Genomic DNA, 26348 nt, shown 5'->3' on the forward strand with positions numbered 1-26348 from the left:
CTGTTATTGCCCAACAAAAGCCAGAATTTCCCCTTCATGAAGTAAAACTACGTATGTTAACATGACTAATATCCACAGTGCTGATGTTCTGCTTACTGGTTCACCGTGATACCACCGTGGGTTGAACTTCTCATTAGTTTTCAAGCTGAAGAAGGCATTTTGGGTCACGTCGTACATCTTGTTGTCTATGATTCCATGAGACTCTGGGTAAAGGCCCTGCAGAGATCAAACAAACACACCGTGACAGGGAGCCGCCTTGGTTCTGTAGCTGCAGGTTTCAACTGATTATTGACCAAAAGGGTCTAATTTTACTTCATCTCGGTTCTACAAAAAGCTTTACGACCTGTTTTTCATTCAAATGTTCATGAAAACAAGATCTTTGTGCTTTATATTTACACTTCTTAAAATCTGTGTTTGCCCTGAACCTAAACATTGTTACAAGAGCTGACTTTAATTGCAGGGTCTGTTTTTTATTTTTTAACCGTGTCCTCTCTGGCTGTGAAGCAAACAGAATTGATGTCTGAATGCTGGTAACAAGCCTTACAGATTTACTCTCAGGTGGAGCATCAAAGCGTCTGCTTTTAATGTCACGCCTGATATTTAAAATTTTATTGTTATTGTTTTTGAATGCTTTGCAATTCCGACCAGACACGGAGACAAAGGTGAAAGAGAAAGGAAAAGTCAAAAGGTGGGAAGAGAGGGGGGAAAGGGGGGGGGGATCCACAAAAATAAACAATAATGAACAAGAGTCTGCTTCTAGACCTGCAGAAAGAGAAAGAGCAGGAAAAAAATGGGACATACAACAATACATCAGGAGCAAGCTATCACTGCGTCAACCTGATGATGATATAAAATCAACATTGTTTAACTGAACAATCACACGATAATAAATCACAGTGCATTTAGTGGCAACGACAGCCTTAAGACCTGTGTTGAACGTGCTCAAGCCCATACTTATGAGAGCACCATGTGAGCACCTGTGTGTGTACACGCGCTTGTTTATGTAAGGTTTCTCTATAGGAGCGTTGAATAGAGAGTGTGAGGGACCACAGATCCGCCCCACAAAGATGCGTAGGAGATAGGGGGAGCTCCAAGTCCCAGAGATCCAGGAGCTGCCCCAGAACACAGGAACCCCAAGGAGACTGCAACCAGAAAGGCCCCCGCCCCCCTCGAGAGGCACAGAGGATCGCCCCGGGGGGCCACAACCAGCAGCCAGCAGAGTCCCGGGAGATATCAGCGGCAAGCCCACAGGCCCGCCCGCAGCCTCCCACCCCCTAGCCGGCCGAGCCTGGGACCCAGCGACCCGGGACCCAGGGGTGACCACCCCCGCCGGGGACCCAGCAGAGCCCAGGGACCCAGACCCCACCAGGCAGCCACTGGGATGCCAAAAATCTTAAATCCCCTGACCCGGGAGCCACGATCACTCAGGCAGACCAAGGCACCACACCCCACACCTGGTGTGGCAGGGGGAGGGGAGACGAAGATCTACATCATCAAAAGAAGTCCCAGGAGAGGGGAGGAGTCAAAGGCCCCACATGACATACACAGTCATACACAAACACAGTCACACACTCCCTCCCTCATGCTCACACATGCACATACAACCAAAGACTTACAAAAATGCATGCCGGACACCCACTCATGCTCCCCATACACACCCTATTCACTCTGGTCCCGGTACTGCGGCACATGGGGTACAGGTTGCAGGGTCTGATTTTGAGCAACCGCCATTGTTCTTTTTCCAGGCGCATGTAAGCCATTTGGCCTCAGCAGAGCATTAACTTTCAACTGTTTCAACAGCAGGAAACAGGGATTGGGGTGAAGTTAAAAATAACTGCAGTGTAGGAAATATAACTTGTTAAAGAAACGCATGCTTTAGGTTGAAATGGATTTTCAATTAAAACGTCATCAACTCAAGGATTTATTGAAGAAAAATCCAACTTTTTATGTTCTTGAAAAACTAATTTACCCCATATTACTTTTCAGCATGCGTTTTAAAAGCTCAAACGTTTCTAATTTTTAAAGATTAAACCAGTTTTTCCAAACCTTTTGATCCCCAATTTGCTAATTTAATGCTAGGCTAAAAAGATAACAGACCCAGGAAGGGTCATCCCAGGCAATGCTCCTAAACTCATCAAAGAGGGTCCCAAGGAGTTCCCAGGCCAGACAGGATATATTGGCCTCAAAGCAAGTTCTGGATCTGCCCTGGAGTCAGTGTGGCCCAGTGCAGCATCAATGCTCCTCTTAATGTAGAGACCTACTCCTAAAGTGGAAGAAGCATTCAACTTTGTTTAATCAAGGTCAAGGTCACATTTATTTCTAAAGCACACTTATTATTGCTTCCGCAACCCAAAGTGCTGTACAACACAGAAGATAAAATCGCAAATAAGTATAACTAAAAACCATAAAACCATAAAAATCAGCAAGTTAGGATAAAATCAACATTACATCACACAATTATAAAATCAATAAAAATGAGAAAGAATGACAATGACAAAATAAAATCATCCTACATAAAAGCCAGGTTGAATAAATGAGTTTTGAGCAAGGACTTAAAGACATCCAGACTTTGTGAGGTCCTGATCCGCAGAGGAAGGCTGTTCCAGAGTGTAGGACCGGCCACAGAAAAAGCCCCATCTCCTCTCGTCTTTAGGCGAGCCTTTGGAACTGACAATAAAAACTGTGAGCCCGACCGCAAATTCCTGGTAGGATTGTAGGGTGACAATAAATCATCTATATTAGGATGGGCCAGACCATAAAGTGATTTATAAACAAAAAGCAACACTTTAAACTGAATCCTGTAATGCACTGGCAGCCAGTGAAGGGAAGCAAGCACTGGAGAGATGTGATCATGCTTCCTTGTACCTGTTAAAAGGCGGGCTGCTGCATTTTGAACCAGTTGCAAGCGGTTTAAGGACGAATGCCCTAATCCATAGTACAGGGAATTGCAGTAATCTAGTCGACAGGAGACAAAGAGATGAATAACATGTTCAAAGACAGTTTCCGGCAAATAGCACTTAACCTTTGCAAGTTGCCTCAAGTGACAAAAACCAGACTGGACCACTGCACTTGTCTGTCTGTCCAATTTAAACGAACCATCCATAAAAAAAAACCCAGGTTTTTCACATAAGGCTTTACAAAATCTGAAAGGGAACCAAGTGGGCTCACCGCACCATTTAACAGGTCTCCACTGCCAAAAACTAAAATCTCTGTCTTCAGGTCGTTCAATGTCATAAAATTAATTTGCATGGTAACCGCATAGTGCAATCCTCAAAGTCATGGCTCAGAAACGTGAACAGAACCGTATCATCTGCAAAAAGCAGAACTGAAAAGTGACTGCAGCTCCACAACCCCCCCATAAAATGTCTCAAAGAGACAATGTGTAGTTCTACCATTAACCTCTGGAAACATCCATCTCCTGGTTGTCCCTAGTCAGGACACATACTCACGGTGAGGCGCCCTTCGAGTATTACGGCCCTTGCCTCTGGAATAAGCTGCCAGAGGACCTCAGGACCGCAGAGAACGCTCATGTTTTTAAGTCCAGGCTCAAGACCCACCTATTTAGGTTAGTTTTTCTCCAATTATTTATTATAGTTTTATTTCTCGTTTGACATTATATTTTATGACTTGCTTTGCATGTTTAATATGATTATATTTTAGCACTGTTTTGTTATTTAATATTATTTTACTGTCCATATGATTTTATTTATTACAAAAAATAGCTTATTGTCCCTCGCACCCGATGGTGATCGGCTTTTCAAGTCCTTGCACCCTCTCTCTGGAACCAGCTCCCACTCACAATCATACAGTCACCGGTAGTCTTTAAGAGCAGGTTGAAGACTCATTTTTATAGGATGGCTTTCTCCTAAAGCTTTAGGTTTCTGGTTTATATTTTTTTGTTCTTAGCTTTCTTTTAACAAATTAATTTTAATTTTCTTTTATCTAAATTTTATCTCATTGGAATTTTATTGTTCTCACAAATATCTATGTTCTTTTTTTTGTTTTTAATGTTTGTAATACTTGATACTTTCATCTTTGTTACTTTTCTTGTCCAGCGCCTTGGGCCCCTTTTGAGGGTGGCGGAAAGCGCTATATAAATCAAACTTGACTGATTATTTTCTTACTTTAGTCATTTATATTAGCTCTTTAATTTTTATAGTTTTACTCATACACATAATTCTGTGACACCCAAGAGGCAACAAAAGTGAAACATTTACTTTCCATAAGGCTCTATTATAAAATAAATTTCCCTACAGAATGACTATATCACATTTTCCAAAATGGACCCTTAATTTTCCCCAAATCAATAAAGATTTATTTGTTTTTTATTAAAACGCTAAATACTACTCCTGTGTTCTCTTAAAAAACCTTGTGATGGACTGAAACAGAACTCACAGTCACAATGCTGTAGTGGTTGGGGAAGGTCTTTGTGGGATAAACGGGTCTGATGTATGGCGCTGTTGTGCCGGCACTTCCTGCAACACAGTAATCAAAAGTGACATTCCTGGCGAAACCGTTCAGACTTGAATCACCACGTCTGTGACTTACGAAGCTTATTGAGGACAGGAAGGTGGCTTTTGTGATCGTTAAGATATTTTGCCCGGAAACCGTCCAAGGACACCAAGATGAGAGGAGACCTTGGAAAACTGGGCAGGAAAAAACACTGGATGAATGCTCAAGAGCCATAATCTTTAATGTTTTTGACACAAAAACAACAGGTGGTGTGACTGGTCCTGGTGGTTGTCAGTTTCTAGGAGCAAAACGCTTCAACAGGAGCTTAGTAAGGTTACTGTTAGTTATGCATTAATGTTAAGAAGCAAACCAACCATGTAGGGCAAAGTCTAACTCTTCAAAACTGAGAACAACTTCTGCTGGACGTGTTGAAACAAATTTCACAACAACTGAATTTCACAATGTGAACAAAGCCTGAAGGCCTATGCACATAAGGAATCAAGCACGAGATTGGATTAAGAAGTTGTCGCCCTGTCTTTTCTTTAAAAATTCCCACCTCTACTGCGAATACTCCGAGGTATTTCAGGGAAAGCCTAGAGTTATAATCCCAGCAGTGTGTCCTGGATCACGGGGGTCTCCTCTGCAGGATGTGCCTAAAACACATATCCTAGGATCCTGAGCACATGCCTGAATCACCACTCCTCTCAAACAGGAGGATCAGCCAATCATCAAGGTGGATTAGTTTATCCTCCACATCACTGCACACTCTGCCCTGATCCACCCGTTGATCTCCTGCTCCATCCTTTCCTTACTTGTGATAAGTAGGACCTCTACCCTCACCTGGAGTTGGCATTCCAAGTCTAGAGCCATGGCTTCATATTTAGACATGCTGATTGTCTTCCCAGCCACTCGCTGATTGTCTTCCCAGCCACTCCCAAGCAAAAGCTGCAGGCCAGTTTCATAAAGCTACGAGGACTAAGCCATCTGCAAAAAGCGGCATTCCAGTCATTTTAAAGCAACTGCCACTGGTGAGCTCCCTTTAGAATGTGTTTAGCATTCAAAAACATTTCATGAGAGTATATTTGTGTGGTCTACTAATAGATTATGAAACCCAGCAGAATATAGGGTATAAAAAAATCGAAAAGGCACAAACAGCACTTCTGTACCAGATATTTTAAGACCAAAAAACAGCCTCATTTAGCATAGATGGATGTTTATTCCTGCTGTATGATGAGTCTATCTGTGGTTACACACACACACACACACACACACACACACACACACACACACACACACACACACACACACACACACACACACACACACACACACACACACACACACACACACACACACACACACACACACACAAAGCAGTAAAAGTATACTTGCACTTTTTAAAGCCTGAATCATGAAATCAGAGTAAAAATTATCCAATATAATAACAATCACAAAATTAAAGATGCGATTTGTGATGTAATAACTTTGGAATTTCATAATGATAAAACAATAACTCGCCAACTGTGATACTTTGATTTTCCACCAGAAGGCAGAAAACACATATTTGAGTGGATGAGCAGGTGTTTCAGGAATGTACTAATCTTGTTAAAGAGATGGAGGCCCTAACCCCAAAACAGATGTATTAAATATAACATAATACAGTGGTAATGACAAAAACACGTGATGTACTAAATAGTTAATATTTTACTATTGTTTATTACATTCATGTTTCTTTGTAAGAAAAAAGAAAATATGCTTTACATTTACATTACATTACATTGCATTACACACACACACACACACACACACACACACACACACACACACACACACACACACACACACACACACACACACACACACACACACACACACCTGAATAGTTAAACTCATTAGTCTAGCTTACAGGGGCATGGATCCTCATTTACCCCAATAAAACAATACAATTAGAAAATAAACTGAAAAGCCAAGCGTGAGTTTGTTACGCACAATTAAAAAAAACACAAAGATGGACAAACTTTCACCTATGGTGACAAAAAACATCACTTCCTCTTGTACACAGTTTATAACTGTCAACAAAGAAGAAACTGAGCCAGCTGGATAGCTTCACCCATCAGGAGAACATCCTGACAAACCATCTCTAGTGGGATTTGTTCAAATAAAAAACAAGAAAAATCTTATTACCCAGGTGGACACTGTCGCTGATGTACTTCTTCAAACGCTGAGTCTGTTTCTGTTGGAAAAAATGAGAAACATCAGCATGTAATTGCAAAAAGGCATGAACAGCTGAAAGACAGAACCGTTGCTGCTCAGTTTTTGTCTCTTGACCTCAGATGACCCCTTCTCGCCTTGGTGCGAGTTATGCCACAATCTCTCTGGGCCGCAAAAACGGTGAGGACTAAATGCAAAGCTGGCAAAGGAGGATTCTGCAGATCCACTGGCCAGACAGAATTACTAATCAAGAACTTTGGCAACAAACAACACTGCAGCCTGTGGAAGATAAGATCCTCCAAAGACACTGGCGATGGATCAGCTATATACTCCATAAACTCGCATCCAGTCCCAAAAGGGAAGCCTTGGTCTGGAACCAGCAAGGGAAAAGAAAAATGGGACGATCTAGAAACACATGGCGCCTTAACTTGGAGGTGGGTCTTAAAGGCTTCACAGGGAGCCAGATAGAGAGGCTGGTCTCGGACCGGGATAGCTAGAGAATGCTTGTAGGCGGCCATATGCTCCACGTAGGGCTGCAGGCTTAGGCAGATAAAGACAGAACTGGTCACATTCCAGTGAGACACTGGTTTTATCTAAAGACTGAGGCAGTGTGGGGAAGCTGAAGCCAACCAGCCACTGACAAGGTAGTCACAGAGCTGAAAGGCGTAATCCCACATTTCAGATTGAGGAAACGATTTAGAATTGACAGGTCTGTGCGACCAGCCAGCTGCAGCACTACTTAAACGAGTGTTGCTCTACAGGGTAAAAATTTGTTTTCAAATTTTAAGCTTATATGCATCTACGTTAAGTTTGGCTCAATCTTCTTTACAGGATGTTTCGGTTCAATAAAGTTTGCAGCAACACTAAAGAGTTGAAACTTTTTAAACTATTACTTTCAAAGTGGTTTAAGTCTTTTTGTAACCTTAAACTAAACCAGGGCACTCTGCTTCCCTCTGCACTTAACAGTGTAGTGGTTTGGTATAGGAACACTAGTGGGAGCTCTAACCGCTTTACAGCATTTGCCGACTAATGTGCAGGTAGCTAAAATAAAGGCTAGCAGTTTGCTTTTCAGTTCGGTGACCAACAATAAAAAGCACAAGAAGACAAAGATTTTTTTTTTTCTCTTGGCATCATGGCGGAGCCTGGAAGTAAAAGTAAGAGTAATGTCTTTGGAGGTGAAGCAAAGTGCTAAAACCAGAGTGAACATCAGCGCGGCCTATGCTAGTTTGAGGAGCTAGGAATGCAGGGACTGATGGTGACCTGGCATTGTTGCTACTGGACTTCAAGCAACGTTGCAAGCAAAGCAGCATGAGGAAACTCACTGTTGCCTAATGATGGTTTAAGGGGCAATGCTTAGAATGCCAAGATGGTGCAGTGCAAGCACAAGCCTTGCAGTGGGATGGAGTCTCATGTACAGTTGTATGTGTAGATTAAGGTACTATAACCCAGTCCCAGACAAACCCTACACAGAGTTCTGTCATGTTTTATTCTAACATGTAGAATCGTTGGCGTTTAACTTTTAACCTTTATGTGGGCCTAAAATAGCTTACATGTATTTGACCTTTTTTACTTATGTTTTTACTATCTCTTATGGACCTTCTTGTGTCTTTAATAAAGTGATTGATTACAACCAGTTTGATGCTGAATTTTGACTGGATCATTTCAGGAACGTGATTAATTTCTCTTCAGCTGCTCTTTTGTTCTGCAACTTTGATTTGGATTGTCATCTTGTTTTATAACCATTTGGTTCAAGCTTCAGCTGCTCGACAGAAGGCTTCACATTTGACTCGAAATACTTTGGTTAAAGAAGTCACTTGAAAGACTGGAAGGTGCCCAAAACATTAACCCTCCACCACCATGCTGACAGCTGATGAGCTGTCAGTGCTGTTTTACGCCATCTGATTTACTAATAAGTTGGAGCTTTAATTCCAGTTTTGGTTCTTTTTAAAACACAGGAAAGGTTTTTCTTTACCTTGCTAACATTTCGTTTACCAACTGCAAAACATCCTCAGAGCTGGCGCTGATGGTGGCGTCACTTCCTACTCCGTTTATCCGCTGGCAGCAGAGGACGTTGTCGCCCTCTGCCGCCCGCTCTCCCCTCTCCGACGATGCAGTCCCATGCGCGGTCCATGAGTAAACTCTATCGTCTCTGTTCATGGTGTAGCGTTATTAAGATCCTATTGTCTGCCCTTAACAGTAAACTCCCTGATGATAAAAACAACCACTTCTGATTATAATATTTAGATCTAATTACAGTGTATAAATATACAAACTACAGATCACTACAATGGTCCCACATCCACGTCTCCTTATCTCGATAGCTTCTTTTATCCATCTTTTGTATTTCTGTTGTTCGGTGTTTATGATCCTTGTGCTGTCCCAGTCCATTACATGGTTTTCTCTTGTGCAGTGATCTGTTACGGCTGACTTCTTTATTGTACTTTCTGCTTCTTGTTTTGCTGCTCGTGTGTTTTTGACTTGTTTCTTTCTCGCACTCCTTTCTATGTTCTATTGTTCGTGTGTTGAGTTGGTGTCCGGTTTCTCCTATGTATGTTTTATTGCAAAGTTTGCATGGGATTTCGTAAATGACTCCACATTTAAGTCCAGCTGGTATCTTGTCTTTTGGGTGCACTAGTCTGTTTCTAACTGTTGTGTATGGTTTTGTTGGTGTGTTTATGTTGTGTTTTTTCATTGTTGCTCTTATTTTTTCTGTTATGCCTCTGATGTATGGTAGGGTTATCACTGGTTTTGGTTCTTGTCTTTCTGGGTTTCTGGTTCTTTGCTTAGGTTGTTCTTTTCTTTCTGTTGTTGTTTGTTGTTTTCCTTTGTTTATTGCCCATGTCGGGTACCCGCAGGTCTTTAAAGCGTGTTGTATGTGTTTGTGCTCTTGTTTACGGTCTCTTTCTTCTGTCATTATGTTTGTTCTGTGATATAATGTTCTGATTACTGACATTTTGTGTATGGTGGGGTGTTCTGATGTCCATAACAGATATTGGTCTGTGTGTGTTGGTTTCCTGTATGTGTTTATGTTTAGGGTCCCTTCGGTCTGCCTGGTGATTTTCATGTCCATAAATGCTATACTGCCTGTTTCTGACTCATATGTGAATTTTATGCTGCCTGTGTCATCAATGTTGTTCAAGTGTTGTGTTAGTGTTTCTGCTTGTCCTTTTGGTATGATTTCCAGTATGTCATCTACGTAGCGTTTCCATAGTTTTAGTTTTCGTTTGCCGACTGAAAAACATCCTCAGAGCTGACGCTGATGGTGGCGTCACTTCCTACTAAGTTGGAACTTTGCATTTTGGGTAAAAATCTCTGGTTCACTCAGATGAGCATTTTCTACCTTTTATAAGGAAAGAGGGGGATTATCTTGCAGCTTTTCCAGAAAATTTGAACAATTTCAGTCTTTTTCCGATTGTATTGGCATGAATTTTAACTTTTAACCTGCCAACTGAGGCTTGTAGAGTGTGAAGTGGTGTTTTGTATTTTCTCATTGCACATCCACTCTCTTATTATGAGGCTCTTATTTTTCTACACCTTCTCATTGCAAACAAATAGCTTTGTCAGAATAACGAGCAACAATTGTTTATGTCTGCCCGGCTTGGCGTTAACACACACGTGTATGCTCCAGATCTTTTTAGAGGTGGACACACCTTCTGATTATCTCATTTGATCAATAAAGCCTGGCTGCTACTGTATGTTGCTATACGAGGATGCTGGAGTTTTCCACAGAAAAGGTCATGCTAGTTAGGAGATGCTGGACCTTTCAGACAACCAGAACGGTTAGTCTGCAGCTGAGAGGACATGTGACAGAGGGAGTCTTGTGCTAGTGAGAAGGCCCCGCCTCACTGCCTTGAGGCCAGCAGTGTGGTTTAGACCGTACTCGGGTGATGCTTGGTCTCAGGAGGATCCATGGATTTATAATCTACAGGAAACTCTGCCCTCAGCATTTAACATGACACACAGCTAGCCTCTGAATTAGAATAAAGTCTTTGATTATTTGTGGGTTTTTTCATCTCTTCCCAAAACTTACTTCAAGAGAGCAGCATTGCTAAAGATCGCGCTGCTTTATCGTAACACACGTAAATAAGAGCCAGAGGGGGTGAAAACTCCCATGTGGCTTTCATGTTGTCTGGGCAGGAAAATAAGACGAAAAAGTACCACAGCAGAGGGAGCACCCCACCCTTAATGACAGCTGGCCACACTCACCACTGCTGCCCTAGAAAAGGAAAAAGGGGCGTTTTGGGCCTGCCAGTTTGCAACAAAGAGTATACAGAAGCTGCTGCCCACATCTAACCAGAGGGAATGCTGGAAACATTCCCATCTCATGGGAAAAAGTGCATTCATGACATGTTTTGTAACAAATGTGTACAGAATAAAAGGGTTAACTAGAGACAGCGTGTCTGAGGGGTTAAACCCCCCCCCCCCCAAAAGCATCTCAGTAATCCGACCCACCTTCAACCCTTCCTTAAATACTCCCAGTTTTGAGTTTCCAAGAAACCTGTGGGACTTCAGCAGGATCAGCATTAAGTGAGTTTTCCAATAATGCAGCAGGTTTGTAGCTATGCCTCTGTGGAGCTTTGATTTTTAATTGCACCCAAGAAAAGACAAGCATGAACAAATGTAGCCAGAGTCTCACGCTAGCACAAAGAAATACTCACAGCTCACGTAAAACCATAAGACAGGAAAAACAAACACTCCGATGCCTGCATCTGGAATGTCTACACTCAAAGGAAGAAATGTCTGGCACAGAAATGCATGAATGTGGAGGGTTTATTTGAGAACATACAACTCTCTCAGTTTGTGTGGAATTTCCATTTAAAATAATCCTCTGATCTATTTAAAGGAGAATAAAGAACAACTGAGGTACTTTTACAGTTTTATTTTAAAAAAACTCCAACTTTTTTCTATTTTGGAAAAAAGGACACACAGCCAAACCCCATCTGAATCCCAGTTACATCATGTTAGTGGTTTCCAGCTTCAATCTTTACAGGAATCTCTGCAGAGAAATGGCCAGCATAAATATCTTAACTGTTCATACTCAGAATAAGTGGGACTGTAGGGAAAGTTTTCATTAAAATGTTAATAAGAAGTCTATATTAGACCAAATTTAGGATTAATTTTCTTTTAATGTAGTTTTCTTCAATACTGATTGTCGAGCGTCACTTTCCTGCATGTTAGAGTTATTTTCCTGCTCCAAATCACCCGATTCAATAGATGATTTACCTGTTTAATTTGTCCTGCAGAACCCTTGATTAATGAGGAGAACTGATGCAGAGAAACACTAATATATATATATATATATATATATATATATATATATATATATATATATATATATATATATATATATATCCAGGAACTCTGTTTTGAGCAAATCACTGGCTGTATCATACATGAAAGGCATACTGTGCAACTTTTTCATATTTTTAAATCATTTTTTTGAGTCATTTGTGCTAAGATTACCCTTTAAAGGTTTAAAGAAATGTTACTCAGACCCCACCGCCTTCTGTGGCCAAAATTTTGCACTTGCAACTTTAGAGTGCCATTCTGGACCTTGTTGGACTTTATAAAGTGGAGCTGACAATCCTGGAGCTGGAGTCTGCTTCCAGCATGTTTCCTGCATGTTTTGATCATGAAAACAGCTGATTTGTTTGATTTAGTGATGAACCGCCCCTGCAGAAACTAATGAAGGCTGAGGAGACATTTCAGCAGTTAGTTAAGATGTTAAAAAGACGAACGCGCAGCGAGGAGATACGTTTCAATTTTCCTTTCTCTAACGGAACACTAGCTGAAGCAAACCAAAACTGACCGATATCCCTTTAAGACAAAAAAACTTACCTTTTTCTTTATCACCTAGTTTCACAGAAATCACAACAGCCAGCAGGGCGATTAGTAGGAACAGCAGCAGGATCTAAAGTTCAGGTGACAGAGGTTATTAATCAGACTGAATGCATCAAAGATGGGTTCAAATGTTTATCTTTAAGATCAATATCTGTGAAGTTTGTCTGCTACATATGAAACATTTGGAATAAGAAGTTTCAGCCCTGAAAGTAAACCAACATAAGGACCACATTTGCTGCTTGGAGACCATCACACCTCTTTAATCATCCGTTAGGAGCCTGTCGTTAAGCCCCTCCCACTCATTCACATCTCCATCTGGGACGAATGTTCAAGAGCTGCTGAGTTGGGATCTGATCTGGGAGAAGGAGCTCTCTGGGAGTGAGGAGTTGTAATTAGACGGGCGTTTCAAAGGGAACTTGGTTTATGCAGAGATCTTGGGTGGTTTATGTGGTTGTTTACATCGGATCATCTCAGATTTGTACAGCTCTTTCAAAGAAGTTCATAACAGCTTTCTTCTCATCTCTTCTATCTATAGATTTTTTTGCACTTTTTCACAACAACAAAAAAAAAACTTTAAATATTGCAGAAAATTCCACAAATCCAGCTAAAACTCGCGGGTTGGTAGGATTATTTTATTGACATTGCAAGCGAGCTGTTGTACTTGGCTGTTGCATCTCTAAGGCAAGATTGTGGGAATCATCAACCACCAGTAATCCTCTTTAGTGCGATTCATACACACACACATCATCTGGAATTCCTAGACACTCGAGGAAAAAAATTAAAAACGCTGCGTGCTTGGTCCGAGGACTCAGTCTCTACAGCGATGTTAAACAGGAAACCTGGATTTTATTTTTTCCACGGAGAACCTCTCACATGTTCACGTGGGCTGTGAAAGTAAACAGCCTGTCTGCAGACTTATGAGTCAACTCCACCGACTCCGTTCATCAGAATGTGTTGTCTCTTTACAGCAATGGTGGGAATTAAACTGAGGTTAAAGCTGGGGTTTCCTAAGTGACGACTGGTGTGATGGAGTTTAACAAACAACCTACAGGTTGGAGCAAGTGCAGGTTTTAATCACAAACTCGAAGCATCGTCTAGACTTTGACCCACATGGTCTCGTCGGTGCCAAACAGAACACATCTGGTTCCTGTGGTTTCCAGCTGGGAGTTTAAATTGCAGTGAATCGTTTGTGTTACGTGTAAACTGTCAGATGAGATTAGTTTACGGTCCACGGACGTAAATCTTCTAAAATGAAAACTTGGCTTTTGGTAGAGCGCATCACTCGGAATAACAATTTGGGAAGCACGAAGATCTTAAAACAAAGATTTTTTCTTTAAACACGTTTCTTTCTTCCTGTATGTGATTTATGATTTTTCTGAGTATAGGGCCATCAAGGAGCCTCATTATTTATAAGGGGGCCAAGTATCAGTCAAACATCCTGACACAATATTTCACGCAGGAAATTTCTATTTGACTCATTAGAGCCAGTTGTGTTGGACTTCTATCCACCTATAATTTGATTGACAGAACAAGAGCACTTCAGGGGGCCAATCACATTTCAGCAGGGGTCAGTGCCCCTGTGGCTCCACCCCTAGGACCGCCAGTGTCGTTTCCCCTATAATATATAGGGGAAAACTCACATTGAAAGAATTAAAATGTTCTTAAAATGTTAGATCTAAAAATAATACGGTTTGTCATATTTGGTAAACGTTTAGGATTTTGCCATCTTGAATATACTTCATGCATCGCAGGAAACTAAAACTCGATCTATGATTTAAGGAAACAAGTATCTCATTTTGCTACAAATTCTTTTAATCTTGAATTTTAAACTTTTTCTTGGTCTCACTGAACACTTTAGAGTTATGACCTGCTGATTTGACAAAAAAACTGTCACTTTTGAACATGTTATGAACAAATTAATCTACCGCCCATAACACCACAACGACCCAAAATAGCTCAGAGTCGACAGGAAAATAAGTTTGCAATTAAAGTTGCCACCACTTGTGATTCAAACTTTCTAGGAGGTCCAGCTCTGCTTTCCAGAAACAACACCCAGGTCATGCCCACCTGCAATCTCTCCTGGCCTCTTGTGTCTGCACTGGAGTGAAAACAGTGAGTTTCCACGTTCACACAGGCTCCTTTAACACTCCCAGCTGTGAGGCAGCTGCAGATTTATGACATCTAAAGCAAGCAGAGTAAAAATGCTGACATGGGGGCTGTGGGGTTTTGTAACTCGCGGTCATCTTGCTTCAGTTCACAGTTGTTCATCCGAGATGACATTTATATCCCAACAAATACTTAAATGTGTGCAGTTTTTGCATCACTCTCAATCCAAGGTGGTGAAAGGCATATTAGCATCAACAGAAAATAGCAATTTTTTCATGTTTTTTTTCCCACTAAAATTAAAACTTAACAAATTACTGACTTTTGTTGTTTTTCCCGATTAACAGCTATAAAAGCAATTTCTTATAATTTTGGGTCATTTTAGACACATTCAAGGTTAGGCTGCCTTATATCCATCCATCCTTCCATTTTCTTCCGCTTATCCGGAGTTGGGTCGCGGGGGCAGCAGCCTAAGGCGAGAGGCCCAGACTTCCCTCTCCCCAGCCACTTGGGCCAGCTCCTCCGGGAGAATCCCAAGGTGTTCCCTGGCCAGGTGAGAGACATAGTCCCTCCACCGTGTCCTGGGTCTACCTATAGGTCTCCTCCCGGTTGGACGTGCCCGGAAAACCTCACCAGGGAGGCGTCCAGGAGGCATCCTGACCAGATGCCCGAGCCACCTCAACTGGCTCCTCTCGATGTGGAGGAGCAGCGGGTCTACTCCGAGCCCCTCCCGAATGACCGAGCTTCTCACCCTATCTCTAAGGGAGAGCCCAACCACTCTTCGGAGAAAACTCATTTCGGCCGTTTGTATCCGTGATCTCGTTCTTTTGGTCACTACCCAAAGCTCATGACCATAGGTGAGGGTAGGAACATACAGTAGTTCAACCGGTAAATCGAGAGCTTCGCCTTCTGACTCAGCTCTCTCTTCACCACGACAGACCGGTACAACGCCCGCATCACTGCAGACGCAGCACCAACCCGCCTATCAATCGCATGCTCCAGTTTTCCCTCACTCGTGAACAAGACCCCGAGATACTAAAACTCCTCCACCTGGGGCAGGACCTCATCCCTGACCCGGAGAAGGCATTCTACCCTTTCCCGAATGCCTTATAATTAACTAAAAAGTAATTTGATCGAATTAAAGCAGATCTGCTGCCCTGCAGAGCTCAGAATAGTTCTCTAGCTCTCCTGAACATACCCCGGAGATGATTTTACAGATCCTTTTCTTTCTGCGCTCTGAGTCGCTCCTCTGGTTCTCCAGCTCGGATGTCCCAAATAAAGACGCTGCCTGTTCGGCTGAGCGCTCCTCTCCTTTGGTTCCGTCCATGCTGCTGCCGCTGTTGCGCTGCTGAGTGTCTCCCAGGAGGGACCGAGCTGCAGACAGGAGTTCCCCTGTTGTGCATCAGGATATATGACCCAGGACCCTTTTGCTCCAGCAGGCTCTGGCACCGCCTTTCTTCAACGTCTTCGAGTTTGTGGAGACATCAGCTCAACACATGCTTGAGTCTACGAACGTGTTAATCGGAGAGTGCATAGGAGATGATTAAAGCCTGGAAAAGTTCTCAACTCACTGTTACTTTGACTTATTTCCCATTTAAGCCCATTCAGCTTAACGAAAATAAAATTTAGAAGAAAAAAAGCAACAATGATTTTTATTGTAAACGCTTAAAGAGAATAGAAAGGTTAAAGATCAATTTTTGATCATAAAACAAAGTGAAAAGATTTTAAATGTCGCCTTTTGCCGTCCATAAACATGAAAGTGTGACATCAGTCCATCTAGTGGCCAACTACATGTATTGCGCCCACAAACAAACACTAGGCTCTCTTTTCCTGTCATTTTTTTTTCTTTTTTTAGGTTTGTCGATCTTATTTGGGCATTTTGTGAGTTTGACATCTAAGATTTAAAATGTATGTGGGAAGCTGCTTTAAAAAAATCCAGATTAATTAAATTTAAATTGTGAAAACAGGTAAATAAATACCAAGGTGCTTTGCAAGTCATTTGACAATTCATGCCCAAATTCACATGCTACAGCAACAACAGAAAAACACAGAAATAAAGACACACTAATGGTGTCCTTCATAGCCCCAAAAAGACAAACATAATAAATCCAGCCATCATTTCATAAGAATAGACTTTAGTTTGCAAAAACTAGCCATCAGCTAATTTAATCACACCAGAAAAATGTGGATTTTTTACATAGTCACATTTCTTTCAGATGATTGTTTGCACTGAAGGCCTTTAGTTGCTGGATGAATATTGTCTTTGCAAATGTGACATATAATCTGCAGTAAGTATAAAAGCAAACACTGTCACAGAAGTTGAGACTGGATCCCTGTCAGTCTACAGTCCTGTTGTGAGATTTGATAAGGTTTCAGCAAAAATAGATGTATTGTGTTCATTTGTCCATTTACAGTCATAAATACACTTTTAATTAATTCTAGACTATTACATATGACAGGACCTTCTGGCGGAAGTTAAATTACAAAAAAGGTTGACAGATTAAACAAACAGATTAAAAGTTGGTAAAGTAAAAGAGTGAGGGGCTTGAAAAGTTTAAACACAATATAATACACCCCCAAAGGGGAAAGTAAAACTTAATAAAAGGAAAATAAAAAATAGAACTGGAGGCAAAATAGAGGCATACATTTAAAGGAAGTGACTTTAATATCTAATGAGGAACAGATGATCAGTTGGAGGAAGTTTGGAACAAAAGGTGGAAGGAATGCTGCCTTAGATATGACATAAAGGTCAATATAACAATCGAAAAAAGTCCTCAAACAACAACACGTGCTGTAATTTACACAATCTGATAAAAAGGTTTATAGATTTTCCACAGCAGGAATCCTATTGTGAGGTTTCTCTCAGGAATTTCACAATAAAAGACTAAAATAACATTTCATAAGATTAAACTACATAGGCAATCACTGATTTGTCCTTGATGTGGATTTTCCTTTAAGAAATGATAGCATTTACAGCATCTTTAGTTTTACGCATAAAAATGAAAGAACCACGTCTAAATTATTTAAACAAATAGCAAATTATGCATTTTAAATGGGCTGAACACAATTACTAGAAATCTCCACTAGGCGGTGCTATTGTAACATCTAATACTACATATTGCAGAAAAGTTTTCTTCTGTGATGACGTTTTTTCCATCATCATCACTACTGAGGGTTGTTTTAAATCCTTCTGTTACCTTTGGAGTAAGATTCATGTCGATGTCACTGCTGACCTCTAACCTCGGTTATCTTTGCACAGAAAGAGTCCAGACCATCAGAAACAGATTCCACCCTGATCCATGATAATAGTAATAATAATAATAATAATAATAATAATAATAATAATAATAATAATGCATTGAACTTATATAGCGCTTTTCTAGACACCCAAAGACGCTTTCACACACACACTCACATTCACACACTGCCAGTGATGGTAAGCTACTTGTAGCCACAGCCGCCCTGGGGAGGTCTGACAGAGGCGAGGCTGCTATTTGGTGCCGTCGGCCCCTCTGACCACCACTAACACAGGCAAGTTGGGTGAAGTGTCTTGCCCAAGGACACAACAGCAGAATACCCCTGGCGGGAGCTGGAATCGAACCCATGACCCTCCGATCATGAGGCAACCCGCTCTAGCACCTGAGCTACTGCTGCCCCATGATGGGTTGTGTGCATGTGTGTGAGTGTGTGTGTTATTTTATTTTATTTTTTTAAAAGAAGCGCTTTTTGGTCACCATGGTAACTCACAATGCTGAACATATAATTAGCTTTGTGTCATTTCAATATGTAAATTTACCCACAAATCCATGTTTACTGATGAGAATTCCATTAAACATTAAAACCAGAAATGTTTCATTAGACCTTCTGGGTATGAGAGCACATTTAATAAATACCTAATTAGATCAGCTCAGTAAAATGATCAGGGAGGAAAATATGATTGTGGAAAATAAATGTTTGAGAGCTTTCTTTTCCGACTTAAACACAAAAGTCACTGATCTACAGCGATCCTGTCTTGTCCTAATGACAGCATTTCTATCTGCACTTTAGGATCCTTCATACCGCTTACTTGGTTTTATTAATTCATCCACAGACACAAAAACATCCTACCTTTTCTTTTTCTTCATACTTTTGTACATCTTGAGTTTTTTCCAGCTCTTCAAACACCTGTCATCCATCAGTAATCAGCACACCTGTCCTCAGGATGAATTGGCCCAATAGATTTTAGGGGTTTGTGTATAATTCCAGTAAACACAGATGTAAAATTCAATGCACTGCTCACTTGCAGTGTTCACAGAGAGAAACACTTTTGTTTTTCTAAATGAAAATAAAAAAAAATCACAGAAACAGAGATTATGATATTGAAATTCCATACTTGAAGAAACTATGATGTGCAGGAGAAACCCGAAAGATTTAAAGAAAAAGTGGATTCTGTCTCTAAAATTTCAGACAGGATTTCTAGGTGCAGCTAAGGTAGTGAGGGGATCTGTTAGGATCAGGTCTCTGCTTTTTGCAGATGATGTGGTCCTGTTGGCTTCATCAGAACGTGATCTCCGTCTTTCACTGGACCGGTTTGCAGCCGAGTGTGAAGCAGCTGGGATGAGAATCAGCTCCTCTGAATCTGAGACCATGGTCTTGAGTCTGCCCTAAGTGGAGGAGTTTAAGTATTTCAGGAGTGAGGGAAAGATGGAGCACGAGATCGATAGGCGGATTGGTGCTGCATCTGCAGTGATGCGGGCGTTGTAACGGTCTGTCGTGGTGAAGAGGGAGCTGAGCTGGAAGGCAAAGCTCTCGATTTACCGGTGGAGCTACGTTCCAACCCTCACCTATGGTCATGAGCTTTGGGTAGTGATCAAAAGAATGAGATTGTGAATACAAGCGACCGAAATACGTTTTCTCCACAGGGTGACTGTGCTCTCCCTTAGAGATAGTGTGAGAAGCTTAGTCATCTGGGAGGGGCTCGGAGTAGATCCACTGCTCCTCCACATCGAAAGGCCAGTTGAGCTGGCTCAGGCATCTGTTTGGGATGCCTCCTGGATGCCTCCCTGGTGAGGTTTTCCGGGCACGTCCAACCAGAGGAGACCTAAAGTAAGACCCAGCACATGCTGGAGGGAATATTTCTCACCTGCACAGGATACGCCTTGGGGTTACCACAGAGGAGCTAACCCAAGTGGCTGGGGAGAGGGAAGTCCAGGCTTCTCTACTTAGGCTGCTGCCCCAGTGACCTGACCCCGCATAAGCAGACGATAATGGATGGATGGACTTCTAAATTGCAGAAAAAAATCTTATTGGCTGAGCTATATTACAAGTTTATATGATTATGCAGCCAAAAAAAAGCAGAAATATAATTTTAAGAGCATAAAGTGATGATTTGGAACAGGACTTCCACATTTCTCTTCATGTTTAAGACTTGATTTGGTCTGCAGCTCTACACCAATTCAGACTTATTATTTTTCCTGTTATTTAGAACCAGCTCTTTTCAAGAGAAAATTGCACCCATGGTTTCTTCTTGGGTGTTTTATTCCAACCAAACAGATTCACTGAGTATGTACTACGTGTAAAATCTCATCTTTCAGGATGTCTGTTTTATTTCTGTCAACACGCTGGTACAGCGTGTGCTGGTGTGTGTGTGTGTCCACATGAAAACAAGGAGCAGGACTGACTTTTATTTTCCCTTAAAAACAAAATAAACATAAAGCTTCATATTTACAGCTACTGAACACGGAGCAGCGCTGAGGAAAAATAAAGCAACATATTGAACTTAATGTACCGTGAGTGGAACCAAACCAACAGTAAAATCAATTACTGGCAGCAATCGTGGCAATAAATGTGGCTCGACTAATAAAGGCCCATTAGCTGGACCAGAAGAGCTGCAAGAGGTAAAGAGGAATTTCACAGATTTGAATAGAAACAGATAAGTGGCAAAGGTTTTGATGTTAATTTCACATTTTGAAGGAGGCTTTGCGTGTCAAAGCAATTCAAAAGTCGACTAAGATGAAATATAAGTGGAATTTTGCAACATTTAGTATTTAATCAACATTATTTCTAAAAGGTTGACTGTTATGTTCTGCAAGAGATGTGATTTTTGGGAGGTTAATGCACACATACATCCCCAAAACTGCTTTTGTCTAGCTATCAGAAAACTGGAGAATCTTGGGTCTCACTAAATATTAGAAACAGAAATGTAGCAGGAAATGGTCGGGACTGTGACAGGAAAGCCAGTGTGCAATAAAAACAGGCTTAAAAACGTTTATTATTATTTTTCTTTCACATTCTGGGGTCGTAAAATGCTCTCACCACTGATTATTTCATATTCATAGACTCTGGGGTTGTCAGAAAAACAATTTAAATTCTTGATTCTTGTTTTGTACACAAAACAAAAATTATGTTGCCTTAGTGTATTCACATCTGTAGTTGACCTTTGACCCATAGAAGAGATGTTTATAATAATTAGTACATGACAGCAGGAGCAGCATTAGAGTCGGAGAGGTGGAGCACATAATGGAAAATAAAAGAGTGAATGTCAGCGTGAAGCCACAGGTCGGGCTGAAGCACACATAATGAGATGTGGGCAGCTGAAGGGCATCCCTCCTAAGATGCTTTCAGGGTATATGGAGGAGGTGGGGGTGGGGGGGCAGCTCCTGTCTGTGTGGCATTGCCTTTAATGATGTCCTTCTATGACCGTGTTATGTAATGTGTTCTCCAGCCTGACGGCCTCATGAACCCAAAGCGAGTTTAAAAGGCAACGTGTGTGTGTGTATGTGTGAGTATGAGTGTGTGCAAGCATGTGTGTGTGTGTGTGTGTGTGTGTTTTCCTAAATGTTGATGTTGGTTCTGCTGGTATTTTACTTAAAATGTTTAACTTCCTATTTTGGTCAAATCTTTAAAATAATGACATCATGCATATCTTCACACTTGTTTGCAAATTCTTGTGCAATTTATCTAAACTTTGCTCATGTGTCATGAATGATAATTGAAACCTGTAAAACTGGCTGAGTTATTGCAAATCTTTTGTTTGTCTTGATGCGATGGAGATTGTGGTGGATCCACGTATGGTGGAGCTGGACCTGGAGGCAGGTAGGTAAAAAACAGCTTTAATTGGTATATAACCTGTATTTGTATAGCACCTTCTTAGGGTTCTACAACCCCCCCCAAGGGTCTTCACAACACAATCATTCACACACTCACACATGGGTGGGAATGAGCTACAATCTAGCCACAGCCACCCTGGGGCACACTGACAGAGCCAGACTGCCGAAAAGTGGCACCACTGGTCCCTCCGACCACCACCAGCAGGCAAGGTGGATTAAGTGTCTTGCCCAAGGACACAACAGCAGCAATTTCTGCCAGGAGCCGGGATTGAACCTGCAACCTTCTGATTACTGGACAACTTGCTCTACCACCTGATCTACTGCTGTCCCTAACCATTATCAATAATGGGTATAGGTAGGATGACACAAATGGGAGCAACATGACGAAGACACTGCAATGATCTGACAAAGGACAAGTGCAAAACAGGGGGTTAAAATACATAAGATACTCAGGATTAGGTTAACGAGGGGCAGGTTAACGAGGGTTAGGTTAACGAGGGGCAGGTTAACGAGGGTTAGGTTAACGAGGGTTAGGTTAACAAGGGGCAAGTTAACGAGGGGCAGGTTAACGAAGGGCAGGTGAGTCCAATAACCAACCAATGAGGGGAAAACACTTGTAAGTCGCTTTGGACAAAAGCGTCTGCTAAATCCATAAACATAAGCACAAGATCAAGAGTCAGAGGGTGGAGTAGATCATGATGGTGTTTGCTAATGTTGATTATCTGTGGTCGATATCTCATTGGTCACACACGCACACACACACACACACACACACACACACGGCGCACGCACGCGCACACACACACACGCGCAAGAGTAGTAATCAGTATCAATTGTTACAAGTAAATTTACCTTAGGACTGTTAATTAAGATGCTCTAAAGCATTTGTTGTCAACAGCAGCAAGTCAACAAATAAAATATTTATTTTTTGGTTTTTAGTCAGCAATTGTTTCTTCGTCTTGTTTAAGAAAAAGTAAAATCCACAAAGACAATAAAGACTCTGCTCTAATTTAGTAGATTTATTGTTAGTGTCTGTGAACTGGAGCCAGTTAAGATCTGATGTGGGTTTTTTAGGTTTATTCTCATTGCTCTCTCATCTCTTTATGACATTTAATTACATTTTGGCTGCAGTTTAATTACATTTAATTAGTATTTTGTTAAACGTGTGCTCCACTGAGACAACTAAAAACACAGGGAGCTACATGCAAAAAGATCCCAAACTGACTTAGTGTGTTTGATTGAAAGTCAACATTTTCTGGCCTTTTGATGCATAAAATCCCTGCATTATTTCATACATTTTTACCTTTCCAAGTGTATTTTTAGTTCGGCCACATTTTGGATTAATTGATGCACTGATGCCCACCTGAGGCTTTCAGCACTTCAATTTGTGAGGGGAGGATTTATGCAGGCTCAGTCACAGTTGACTTGACTGACCCGTTTATTGAAAGTAGAGCTATTTTTGGCCCCGCTCACAAAAAAAAGTAACTTCAAGATGAGCTGAGATTTATCAGTCAGTGATAGAGGCAGTGAAGAGGACATGTGGATGCCTTTTTGGCAAGATCTGTGTTAAAAACAAACCTAGCACAGCTTTCTTTATAATAAATATTTTTTTAATTTTTTCTAACTCAACCCAAAAAAGTTTGTTCAGTTTCACCAGTTTGACCTGAAATTCCTTGATAAATAATGTTTTTATGATTATATTTGTGAAGAATTTAAGAACACATTTATTAGAGAGGATAAATAAAATAAATAAAAATCTCAGAGCAGTGACATCTGAGTCTCTCCATCAAATCATGGCTCCATCTCCCTCATTAGGGAACCACTTAATGGAAACCAGTGACTTTAAAGATCACCGAGTTAGACTTCAATCAAACGTTCAGTTGTCGTTTGTCACTGTGTGATTTTGTGTGTTTTTCTGACTCTATAAACGCACCAAACCCACTTCTCAAACACGTTCTCGAGCTAAAATGTCATAATGACATTAACAAACTTCAATTTGAGGTTTATTTAGTCTCAGACTTGAGAAGAAACATCTGGTATTGATGTATTTTCCATCCATCCTTCCATTTTCTTCCGCTTATCCGGTGTCAGGTTGCGGGGGCAGTAGCCTAAGGCGAGAGGCCCAGACTTCCCTCTCCCCAGCCACTTGGGCCAGCTCCTCCGGGGGAATCCCAAGGCGTTCCCTGGCCAGGTGAGCAACATAGCGCTTCCACCGTGTCCTGGGTCTACCTTTAGGTCTCCTCCCGGTTGGACGTGCCCAGAAAACCTCACCAGGGAGGCGTCCAGGAGGCATCCTGACCAGATGCCCAAGCCACCTCAACTGGCTCCTCTCGATGTGGAGGAGCAGCGGGTCTACTCCGAGCCCCTCCCGAATGACCAAGCTTCTCACCCTATCTCTAAGGGAGAGCCCAGCCACTCTTCGGAGAAAACTCATTTCGGCCGTTTGTATCCGTGATCTCGTTCTTTCGGTCACTACCCAAAGCTCAAGACCATAGGTGAGGGTAGGAACGTAGATCGACCGGTAAATTGAGAGCTTCGCCTTCTGACTCAGCTCTCTCTTCACCACGACAGACCGGTACTACGCCCACATCACTGCAGATGCAGCACCAATCCGCATATCGATCTCACGCTCCAGTTTTCCCTCATTCGTCAACAAGACCCCTGAGATTTTTGAGCCGATAAACACAGAGGTCAAAGGGCAAATGTTTAAGTTTTTCTTGGAGCTACAGGAACAGCTGGGCTCAGGGGATAGGCCAGAGTGAGTCATGGTGGCTGTGTCTGTCTTGGATTAAAACACAAACATCCCTCAGATGTGAAAAACGATTGAAATAACCCCCCACCCCCACCCCCCCAGCCTCTCTGATGCAGCAGGTCAGCACAACAGAGCTGCTGATGAACATGAAGTCTCGCAGGAATTCAATATTAACCAATATAAACACAACTCATCCTGTCAAACAAATAAGCAAAGAAAATAAAAAGTGATGAGAAAAACTGTGAAAATAAATGAATGCAACACTCCTTTATTAATTTAAAAGTATTTAGATTTATTTTCAATGTATTACCTTATATAGGCTTGTTTATTTATTAATTCATTTCCCTAATTTATCTGTTTTGTTTATTTTCAATTTTACTTCTAAATTCATTGATCTATTTGTATTTCTTAATTGTACTTCCAAATTCATTCATTCATTCATTCATTCCTCCTTGTTTTTGCTGGATGAATCTTCCAATTTTTTGAAGCTAATTAAAAAAACAGTTGCTCCTGAAATTATAAATATGGCTTGAAAATACATTAAAGATACCAAAAAAAAAAAAAAAAAACCTGCAGATATTCTGTCAGGTGAAGCAAATAAAGGAAAAAAAACTTTCTGTGACTGCACACACTCAAACGACATTTCATAGACAACCCCACATGTGCACATTTTCTCTTGTAAGATTAGTGGTTCCCAAAGCTGTGGGCGGGACCTGTGTCGGGTCAGTTTGGGGTCTTGAGATCATCTTCATCAATTCAGATAAATCTATTTTATTTCCTTATAAATAATATTGGTACAATAAAACTTTACGCTCAAAGAAAAAAAAATCAATTGTAGTTGCTGGTGCTTATTTTGGTTTTAAAGGTAAAAATGTTAGAGTTTACAGTGGAATGGTATAACTGCATGATACTGACAGGTGAGAGGGGGGAGAGAGAGAGAGGAGAGAGAGAGAGAGAGAGAGAGAGAGAGAGAGAGAGAGAGAGAGAGAGAGAGAGAGAGAGAGAGAGAGAGAGAGAGAGAGAGAGAGAGAGAGAGAGAGAGAGAGAGTTGGGATGTGTCTCCAGAGAGGGGAGGGGTGGTGCTGAATGAACAGCTCCTCTCTCATCCTCATAAAACTGCCGGAGAGCTCCGCGGCTCCGGCAGAGCGTTACAGCCATGATCCGACCGAGCCACGTGTCCACCGGCCACGCGCTGACCCTCCAACTGCGCCCCTAACGCACACAAACTCCACCATGAAGAGGCAAAACGTGCGGACCCTCGCCCTCATCATCTGCACCTTCACCTATCTGATCGTCGGCGCCGCGATCTTCGACGTGCTGGAGTCCCAGGAGGAGATGACCCAGAAGCAGAGGCTGGACAACAATAAAAAGGACTTGCTCCGGATTTTCAACCTGTCCTCGGAGGACTTCCACCAGTTGGAAAAGGTGGTGCTGCAGCTGAAGCCGCACAAAGCCGGTGTGCAGTGGAAATTCGCCGGCTCCTTTTACTTCGCCATCACCGTGATCACGACCATAGGTAAGAAAACCGTAGAATTTAAAACTTTAATCCAGAGTTAAACCGAACTTTATTCGGGTTGAAGCTTCAAACCTGTTGCATTTTACTTTTATGGCATCTGTGCAACCATTAGTTGGCATAAAGTTCAGCAGTTCTTGAACTTTAGGTCTTTATTTTTGGTTTATGTGTGCTAATCCAGGTTTTAGAGACATAAAATACATAACTTTACAGAATATTTCTGAGTAAAACTGTCAAAATAATGGCAAAACAAGTAAGTTTTTACATTAAAAGTAAAAAAAAAAAGACTATTATTAATATGTTTATGCCATTTTGGGGTTATACGACAGCTAATCCTAACAGTTTATTTAATTTACTAGAAGCATTTGCTAGAGTAGAAACTGAGGAA

General features: G+C 41.5%; 2 protein-coding genes across 2 annotated transcripts in view; one reads left to right on the top strand and one right to left on the bottom strand.

Annotated features, from left to right (window-relative positions):
- The window catches only part of enpp1 (ectonucleotide pyrophosphatase/phosphodiesterase 1), a 31312-nt gene extending 15263 nt beyond the window's left edge, over positions 1 to 16049 (bottom strand). The window contains exons 1-6 of the mRNA XM_015947463.3: positions 15806 to 16049; positions 12502 to 12574; positions 6637 to 6685; positions 4549 to 4646; positions 4396 to 4475; positions 97 to 216 (exon numbers count right to left, since the gene is read on the bottom strand). Coding sequence (XP_015802949.3) covers positions 97 to 216; positions 4396 to 4475; positions 4549 to 4646; positions 6637 to 6685; positions 12502 to 12574; positions 15806 to 15934 — 549 coding nt within the window. The 5' untranslated portion in view covers positions 15935 to 16049. The remainder of the gene's footprint in view (positions 1 to 96; positions 217 to 4395; positions 4476 to 4548; positions 4647 to 6636; positions 6686 to 12501; positions 12575 to 15805) is intronic.
- Positions 16050 to 25516: 9467 nt separating this feature from the next.
- Positions 25517 to 26348, top strand: part of kcnk3a (potassium channel, subfamily K, member 3a) — a 46988-nt gene continuing 46156 nt past the window's right edge. The window contains exon 1 of the mRNA XM_015947464.3: positions 25517 to 25963. Coding sequence (XP_015802950.3) covers positions 25534 to 25963 — 430 coding nt within the window. The 5' untranslated portion in view covers positions 25517 to 25533. The remainder of the gene's footprint in view (positions 25964 to 26348) is intronic.

Source organism: Nothobranchius furzeri, chromosome 2 (genome assembly GCF_043380555.1).
Source record: "Nothobranchius furzeri strain GRZ-AD chromosome 2, NfurGRZ-RIMD1, whole genome shotgun sequence".
Classification (NCBI taxonomy): domain Eukaryota; kingdom Metazoa; phylum Chordata; class Actinopteri; order Cyprinodontiformes; family Nothobranchiidae; genus Nothobranchius; species Nothobranchius furzeri.